Source organism: Parasteatoda tepidariorum, chromosome 2 (genome assembly GCF_982258835.1).
Source record: "Parasteatoda tepidariorum strain Cologne lab strain chromosome 2, Ptep-v5.0, whole genome shotgun sequence".
In the NCBI taxonomy this organism is placed as follows: domain Eukaryota; kingdom Metazoa; phylum Arthropoda; class Arachnida; order Araneae; family Theridiidae; genus Parasteatoda; species Parasteatoda tepidariorum.
Window position 1 is genome coordinate 97,198,141 of NC_141756.1, and position 9,549 is coordinate 97,207,689.

Here is a 9,549-nt window from a genome sequence, read left to right on the forward strand (position 1 = left end):
TTTACAGTGCACACGGGGGGAAAAAATTTCATGATTTTGTAGTGAATCGTTTTTCGCAACTGATGAAAAAAGTTTTGTTTCAATATAGTAAAAACGTAAAAGGTTTCAAGCACTTTTCTATGTAGTTTTTGTATTCTTTTAAAGTAAATGATCAGAGGTTTTCTACTAATTGTGAAATTGCAAATGATACTACCTTATAAGCTGACAGCAAAAGAACAAAATAAAATTTTTGAAGCTTTATTCTAAAAAGTGCAAAACCGCATAAAAAATTGCTCAAAACTTTTTACGTTTTTAAGATATTCAAATAAGACTTTTTTCATTAGTTGCCAAGTATGATTCACAACAAAATTATAAAAAAAAAGAATGTAATTTTTTTATGCATGCACAGTACAAAAGAACTACTTTAAATGCTTGCGTAGTTTCAATCAAACTTTTTAAAATTTTAAAACAAAATTTTTTATCTTTAATTTTAAATTACTCCACAAATTTTGTTTCATTTTTCTGTACATTTTTAAAGTTATAGCAAAAGAACATAAGACAAGCTAGGTAAGAGAATGTAAGATAACTAGTTTTTTTATAAAAATGTCCATATCTCTATAAATATTTAGGCTAAGCTTTTGAAATTTTATGCAACAAATAAAAACCAAAGTAATGGATACATCGGCATAGAGTGGTTAAAAAAAACTTGTTTTCCTTCGTAATTTATTGTTGGCCTCTCAAACCTCTGAAAACTTTAAACCTTTTTGTAAAGTATGAAAAATTGCATGAACTAGACAACTGTAAAGTTACAAAATAATCTTCTGAGTACTTTTTTTTTGTTTTTTTTTTGAGAAATTTAAAAAAATATCAACTATATTATATTGTAGGGTAGTGTAGGTTAAGGTTTGCAAATAACTGTAGTTGGACATTTGATTCAGCAATTATGTTTCTGTTGTAAGGCTCAGCTATGAGACTGTAAACTTTTGCATTTAACAATTTTTTTGTTATATTATTTTTATTTTCATAAGTGTGTGCGTAATAACATGAATGTGATTTACCTGATTGTTTTTCTTAATGTAATGTACTTCAAAAAAGCTCCATTGCCTTGTTTTGTCTTTTCCTAAATGAATTTACCTTTGTGTAAGCTAACAAATGTTTTTTCTCCTGTAAAAACTGTAGTAAAAGTATAAATATAGATACCAAGTATGATATCTTAAGTTTTTTCATTGGGGAATATCCTTAGTATGGTGGCTTCATATCTGTACTATAGAAGTTGCATGTGTGCTCAATTTAGGACCCAGGCAATAAATGTTACTTATTAATAGTTGAAACAAAATGATGATGAAGTAAAATCCTGGTATTCTTAACAAAATCTATCCATACTATTTAATTTATTGTTTGAAAAAAATACATTCTTTAATTAAAATCTGTTTTCTATTATTTAAAAATCAATTTACTGAAATACATTTAAATTTTTGAGGAGAAATTATGATTCTAAGAAGCCAAGAAAAATTCTTCCATATTATTGTTACTTTGATTGATTTCATTTTTTAAATAAAATTTGGTTTAAAGTAAAGTTTGTAACTGGAAAAGAAAGCTGTACATAGAAAATTTTTACATTTTAATTATTTGAAGACTTTTTAAAGTTCTTAAAATTTAAAAAGAAATAATAAAATATTTCAAAAGGATCAGGAAATTAATTTGTAAATTGAAATGTTAAAGTAACTTATATTTACTATTAATGTTTTGAATACAGTACTTAGCATACTGGCAACAAACTTAACATATTTTTGAAATTATCAAAATCCATATTATTATTTTGTCTTGTAAATGATAGCAGTTTACAATTGCAAAATATTTTTATCACATCTTTTAAGAAAAAAGAAATTTTTTTTCTGACTCCGAATATTTTTATACAATATATTTTTATTTATGAAAAATTTTGAATTATATTACTCAATAACTAATATAAATGCATATAGAAAAAAATAAATTTTTAAAAGAGCGAAAAAATACAAGAAATTAGATTATTTTAAATTATAAATAATTTGAAGTAAATTTAATATTTTCAATGTATATTTATTATAATATATAAATATTTTTTATGAAGTTATTTACAACAATGACCTTATTTGTAAATATATATATACATACAAATATACTTGTGGCACTCTTAGAATAATGTGAGTATTGACTACTCTAAGCTAAATAATAAATGGACTGAAATTTAATCAAATCTTCGACTAAATCAAACTTTATCTTATTGCACTTTGATTTATCAAAAATGTACTGTTTACAATTTTTTTTCTTAAATTCTTATATTAATGATTTTTAAAAAAATTTATGTATTTTGGAAATTATATAATGCAATAGCAATAAATCATTGATAATCTGAATTTTATGCTCAATGGCTTCTTGCTGGCTTTGGTCTTCCAATAAATATAAACAAAACTGGCATTTCATAGTTATTAAGTTCAGCATTGATACATTTTATGTTCCTAATTTAAAGTTTTAAATTTAATTAAAATTTTATTGACTTCAATGGTTAACATGCTTGTTATTCTGTTTCCGATGAGAAATGCATATTTATCTTATAATTGTTTGATTTTATTCATTTTCTGCCTTATATTATTTTTAAATTTAGTAATAATTATTATTGTAAATTTTTATTTTACAAAATTATCTTAAATTAGTAGGTGCTGCTTTTGATTTCTCTGTTTTATAATAATAGCATTCATGTGTGATTTTATCTTGCAATTCAGCAGCAAATTTATAAAAATATAAATTTAAAGCTAATATGAATTTTGATTTATCTACAAAATTAAAACTTTATATTTCAATGATTTCATCATGTTGTAAACTGTTTCAAATATTTCCAGTTATAATAAATATACTATCCCTTCTAAAAAAAAAAAAAAAAAAAAGGATCTTGTCATCTTATTTTCTATATTTATTGTAATCTTGCATACAACTAAATTGATAAATGGCAAATTTTTAGAAATAAACTTGCAAAAAAGCATGTTATTTTATTTGTTATTAAAATATTTTATAAACTTTTTACTCTCAAAGATGCTCAAAAATTGTAAATTAATAAACATTGACAAAATAAAAACACTCCTATAAATTCTTTTAAATATAGTATTAATAGATTTTTTTTTAGATAGATTTCTGACTCTTTTGTTTCCATTTTTGAAAAACTTTATTTCTTCTTTAAGAAAATTGTTTAAAAAATAAAAAAATTTCAAACTAAACATTTGTTGATTTCAAACTAAACATTGCAAAATTATTAATTTTAAAATTTTGTTTGACTTAATTGGGAACTTTATTTAGAATATTTATTATTTATAAACAATATCCTCTCCACACCAATTGATAAGAACATTCAGAGGATAAAGAAATGATATTTTGACTTCCAGAATAGTTTATTTTCTATTATGTGATTTTCAAAAAATATTTATTTTTGAAATCTAAATTGTGCTAGCTTCAAACTGAATAAATAACAGTGCTCAGTAGAAAACAGCAATGCAATTTACTGAATTTTAAAAAGGCACTGGTGACAAGAAAAATAGTAGCATTTCTACTGGGGTTAAGTTTTTATAAGACCTGAGAGGTAGTTCATATAAATACTGTGACTATAGACAGTATTTTGCTTTGTTTCTGGTACAAATGCTTAGAATGTATAATGCATACGACTAAATAAATATTTGCTTTAGTTATTAGAATTGTGGAAAAGAAATACTAATTACAATTTACACAATTTTGTGATAATCTCTTATTTGAGTCAAAAGTCGTGGAAATAAAACTAAATACTGATATTATACGAGTATGAAAATTTACAAAAATGAAATATGTCCAGAGGTCACATGAAAACAAAACCAGTAGCCGAAGTTAAGTAAACGCCATCCAATACACACCATCTCCCTTCCCACACATAGTGACGTCATTTTCGACCAATAGCATGATCAGGCCACTTTTGCTTGTCAAATTTTGGACGCCTAAATGTTAATTTTGTTTTTTGTTACAACTCGAGAACTTATTATATTAAGCCAGTGTTTCCCAAAGTGTGGTACGGGAACAGTTTAGCGGGGGTACGCGTTCTTATGCGAATATCTTACAACAAAAGAACATTTCAAAAATTTTTATTTAAAAACAAAGCTCTACATGAAAATGTATAATTAAGTATTTTTTTTCTATTGGCTATTTTTTGCTGAGTTAACAGTTAATATTTAGTAATGTCATAAGCCAGATGTAATTTTTAACTTTCGTGTTATTTTTTTATAGTAAAAAATACATTAATTTTTTTATTAGGGTACACAGCGTTACGAAAAATCGAGACAGGATACACAAAAGTCATAAGTTTGGGAAACACTGTATTAAGCTAATTGAAAAGTTTTTGCACACGACAAAATTCGTTTATCCAAAGATGATTCCACACAAAAAATAACTTTTACTAAATATTTATTATTTCATTTAATAATAGTTGGAAAAAATATTTGGATAGTAAGGAATGAAACTTTTTGGATCGTAAGGAATGAAACATCATTTTAAACAGCATAATTAACAGGAAATTAAGTTTTAAAAACATGGATTTTTTTAAAGGTAGATTTCTGAGGAACTATTTGATCGATGTCACTCTAATTTTGTATTTTGCCTTATAAAATTACATTCTTTATAATGATGTAAAAAATTGCATTTCTTCCAATTCAAAATTTTTTTTACTATTATAAAATAAAATATTTATTTTAAAAGTTAATTTTTACATGGAATTATCTTTGGATAAACAAATTTTATAATTGTATGCAAAAATTTTTCAATTTGCTTAAAAGGTTCTCGGGGTTCAGAAAAATAGGTAGAAAATAACATTAAGTGGGCTGAATTATTGAGACCATATTTCAAAAATCGTGGCTACCCCCTATATTTTGGGCAGTGGCGTAAATAACACCCTCACAACACCGAAGGGAAGAGGGGCTCACGAGGTTTGAGGGCGCATGATCCAGAAATAATACACACTAGAGGTGCACAACCCATAGCCCAGCAGCAGCAGCATCAGAGCCCAATAATAGCAATAAAAAACTATTGTAATTTTTTTTTTTGAAAAATAAAAAAAATTTAAACTACACATTTAAGTTTTGGAAGCACCTAATAAAAATCTATATTGTTTTCCGATAGTTTCTTTCGGTTCTACGAATTTCCATTCTTTTTAAAAAAAAATATCGACACTTTACAAGATTATTACAAAATGTGAATGCGGGTTTTTAAATTGCTTACTGCTTTTGAACTTAGTTTCGAATTTTTTGTAGCTTAAAATAATAATTAAGATTTAGCATTCATAAAATTCCCCATAATTCACTAAATATGTTCTAAAGTTAAAAATATACTGAACTGAATTCCAACTGAATGTTGAATCTTATTTAGAGCTATAACGCATTTGTTTTCTTTAAATCATTTTAAACCCTATACAATTTCTTTAATTAAAATATTTAATTTGCATTTATGTTACTCAGGAAAATATTTACAATTTTTTTTGCTTTAATTCAAGAACATATAAGTTAATTTTTTTTTAAATACAGTTTTCTGTTACATGATGTGATAAAAAGCCATAACTTTTACTCTTTTTTGAGGAAAAGTATCAGATTTGAATGAATTTAAATAATGTGATTTTATTCAAAATTAACTGATGAAAAGAATAGTCTGAAACACTAATGTTTATATAAAAATTATCATAATTGCTGAACATGTCAAAATACTTGGACAGACAGCCCTTCATTCAAATAGGTAAATTGCAATAAAAATATTTTTTTAATTCACTTTGCAAATAAAAATAACTCTTAGTTAAAATTTAAATATAATTATTGTAAGATAGTGAGTTTATTTTCTCATATTTTTAGGATTAATTTCATTTCAATGTGGTAAGTATGCAGGGGTCAGTCTAGACATTTTGTGAAAGGTCCGTTTTTGTAAAATTGTGGAAAAATTACTCGTAATTTGTGAATATAAAATAAGTGTTAAGTCACATTCTTTCAACCAGGGTCCAGTTTTTATGAATTTGTGCAAATAGGGTCCTGTTATTGCAAAAAACTTTTTCAAGGAGTTTTTAAATTGTAAAGACATACAAGATTATGCTCACAACACTCTAAAATTATAGTTTAAAAAAATTAATTTTAAAAAATAAACAGCAACTACTGCTTTTAAATTAGAGATGCAACATACAAATATTTGGCATTTAGCCTATACTGCTGCAGCAGAATATTCATTTTGGACGAATAAAGGAAGAAGCGCCTGCCGAAGACAAAACTTAGCTCGTTTACATCTGTCTTTCTCCCTTCCTGGAAAGGGTTTATTCGATTAATAAAACAATAATGAAGATAAATTTGTGAAGGGTCCGAATAAAAGATAAATTATTTTGTAAAAGGTTTGTTTTTAAGTTAAAATATTTTGTGAAGGGTTCGTTAACGGACCCCTGGTATGTCTACTGTTGTCAGTTTGCATACAAATTTTCAATGCTTCATTGTAATTCTTATTGTCTATTAAAATCAATACAATCTATTTTAGTCATTGTTTGTTACTTTGAGTCAAGTCTATGTCTGTTCTAAGAATAAAATCATGATTTAAATTGTCTATTTTAATTGTTTAAATATAATTATTGATATTTTCAGATAATTTGCAGATACATTCACAGAGATTCCTAAATTTTATGGATACTTTGAAAAATTTATTTATTTGTTAAAAAAATTTTTTTTTTTTTTTTTGTAAAATAAAAACAAAATTGCAATTGTAGGAGAATATTATTTGATATGAACTAATTTCTAAGAGAAATAATTGTTTCCTTCTATTCTTTGTTAAACAAATGTTTGATATTTTTAGCAGTTAGCGTTTTTGTTGTCATAAAGGAATGTAACGAGCTAGAAAATACTTTTGGATAGTATGTGGAGATTTATTTTTTTTAATCTTACACTGATAACATCCTGTTAGAAAATGTATACATGTATATATATAGAAGTAACAAACATTTTTATACTTAGGATACATTTCATCAATTTGAAATATAAAAAAATAAGAAATTAATAAAATTCAAGAACAAAGACACAGAGCCATATAAAGAGTCACATTTTATACGAACATCAACAAGACAAAAAATTATCACAAGTTAAAACATGTCACTTTATAAATATTTATAAATTACAAAAAAGATGAACATGCTTGTAAAAATTTCAATTATGAAGTAAATATTGATTTTAGGCAGCTTTTAAATGTAATACTATTCAGTTAATATACAAATAGATCTCTCAATAATTTAAAAAGACATCATTTCAGTCCTGTACGATGTATAAGTGCACAGGTGGTTATATCATAATGAGCAGGAAGCTTAGCACCAATCCTAGAAAGAAATCTATTTCGAATGTAAAAGTCAGATTTTGGTTGCAGCAAGTCGTGAGGCGTGACGTCAGCCATCGATCCAGATGCTAAAAGTCTCTGGCTCTCGAGTAACTCCGCTTGTCTGAGTTCATCCTCTTTAGCGATTCTCTCTTTTATGGATAAGTTTAATCTTCCACCCCTGTTGGCATTCAACACATACAATACCACAGTTGCAACAATAGACACAATCACAAAGTACGCAAAAAATATTTCTAAAAAAACGTAGCCTTTATAATCAACAATAGCTCCAGCAGCTATGGCCACAACGGCCAGGCCAAGATTTTGTACCGACTGCATAATTCCATAGGCAGTTCCCAGCTGATGTTGTGGCACCTCCAAAGCAACCATTGGCCAAAGTCCACAGGCCAAAAGAGAATAGGTCAGACCGATTATGACCATCGGTATCCACGGGTTGATGAAGGTGAAACCCAACATGAGATGACAGACGAGTGTCAGGACTACAGAAATAAACACCCACGTCAGATTACGGCCAGTTTTATCGACTAACAAACCCAATAGAGGCGAAGCCACTGCAGAAATTAAGTATACGACGCTGTCGACGGAATTGGCAGTCTCGGGATCGAGATCGTATTTCCTCGCAAAAAACACACTTCCGAGACCGATGAAAGGGAATATGGCAGAATAATAAGCGACACATATAATTGTGATAACCCAAAATGTAAGGGGGAAGTCCTTGATATCTCGTAATTGTACAACTTCTCCAGTTTTGCCAGCAGCCTTATTGAGAATTCTTTCTGCACGCCAATCAAAGAAACCCATAATGAAAGCGCAGATCAACGACAAGACACAAGTCGAAGCACCGATGAATAAAGTGGCGCCCAAAACCTCGTAACCAGACGAATAGTGTTTAGCCATTTCCTTGTATATGGCAGGTGTTACGTTGAAATTGACGGCACTACCGACCCTGGCAAAGCTAAGCTGCATTCCAAACACCATATTTAATTCTTTGCCTTTAAACCAACTAACTGCATATGTATTCTGAGCAACTGCAAGAGATTCGCCACCAATGCCAAAGATGAATCTTCCCATTTCCATCAGCCAGTATCTGTCGACAGTAGCACCCAAGGCAAAGACAAGTTGACCCACCAGAATAAATATACTGAATATGATAGCGCCTAACCTAATACCAAAAACTTTGTCGATCAGAAAGCCGCCGAAAAAACATAATATAACATTGGGCCACGAATACCAAGCGTACAAATTGGTATATTGGAAGGTAGATACTTTCATATCACGCATTATTTGATCTTGTAAAGCACCAGGAATGTCATAGCAGAAGTAACTTCCGAAGCCAAGAAAACACATGAATATTAAGGCGAAGTATCTGTGAGCCCCTCTCCGGGGATTGCAAAGAGCGAAAAGAAAACAGCCATTAGTTTGATTGTCAGCTGTTGATTGAGTTTCGCTGACACTAGGGTCGCGAGATATTACTTCATTTTCTGATTCCTCCATATTTTCTAAGGAATTGAAAATTTAAGTAGATAAGAAATCAGCACACCTCCTCGGTGATTAGTGGCATTTCAAAGAGATATTAGCACGGCCTGAGTTCAAAAGTTATGATATTTGAAAAGAATTTAAAAATATACAATTTAAATTAAGTGATAAATTACTTTGCGGCTTGTTCATTCTTAACAATAAACGATTAGAAATTAATAAACAAAAGCATATGCTTATTTGTCAGTCAGTCAACACGGATTGTTGCCAAACAAAATGCTTTGAAATTTTTAGATTCTTTTTTTTTTTTTTTTTTTTTTTTAAGTAATTTTATATCGACTATACCGTGAAGTAAATCGTTATCGAATTCACAAAAATAACGATGAAATATCGTATATAATTAGTGTATCGATTAATCATATTTATATCAAAGAGTTGAGCTGTGTCTACCTTTCCTCCGCTAAAATATTTTATAAAATCGTTAAAATAATTTATGATCAAATGGAATCGAAATTATTTTTTAGATAATTAGTCAAAATTTTAAATAAAAATTGATAATTTACAGACGTTTGCTGAATTCTTTTGCGAGATAATAAAAAAATTTGATTTTTGATGTAAGTAAATAAGGCTTAATTGCTATATTTTATTAGCTTTATGGGGATTAATCAACAAACAAAATGTTTTAAATTTAATTTTGAT

The 9,549-nt window shown here is 27.7% G+C and overlaps 1 protein-coding gene across 1 annotated transcript; it reads right to left on the bottom strand.

The window, feature by feature from the left end:
• Positions 1–6,892: 6,892 nt before the first annotated feature.
• On the bottom strand, positions 6,893–9,148 carry LOC107452911 (lysosomal dipeptide transporter MFSD1). The gene has a single exon (XM_016069539.4). It carries the CDS (start codon positions 8,866–8,868, stop codon positions 7,285–7,287), a length of 1,584 nt encoding a protein of 527 aa, XP_015925025.1. The 5' UTR covers positions 8,869–9,148; the 3' UTR covers positions 6,893–7,284.
• Between the last annotated feature and the right edge of the window lie 401 nt (positions 9,149–9,549).

Excerpts from the sequence above, each read along its gene's own strand:
- LOC107452911 (XM_016069539.4), bottom strand. The coding sequence starts at position 8,868 with ATGGAGGAATCAGAAAATGAAGTAATATCTCGCGACCCTAGTGTCAGC.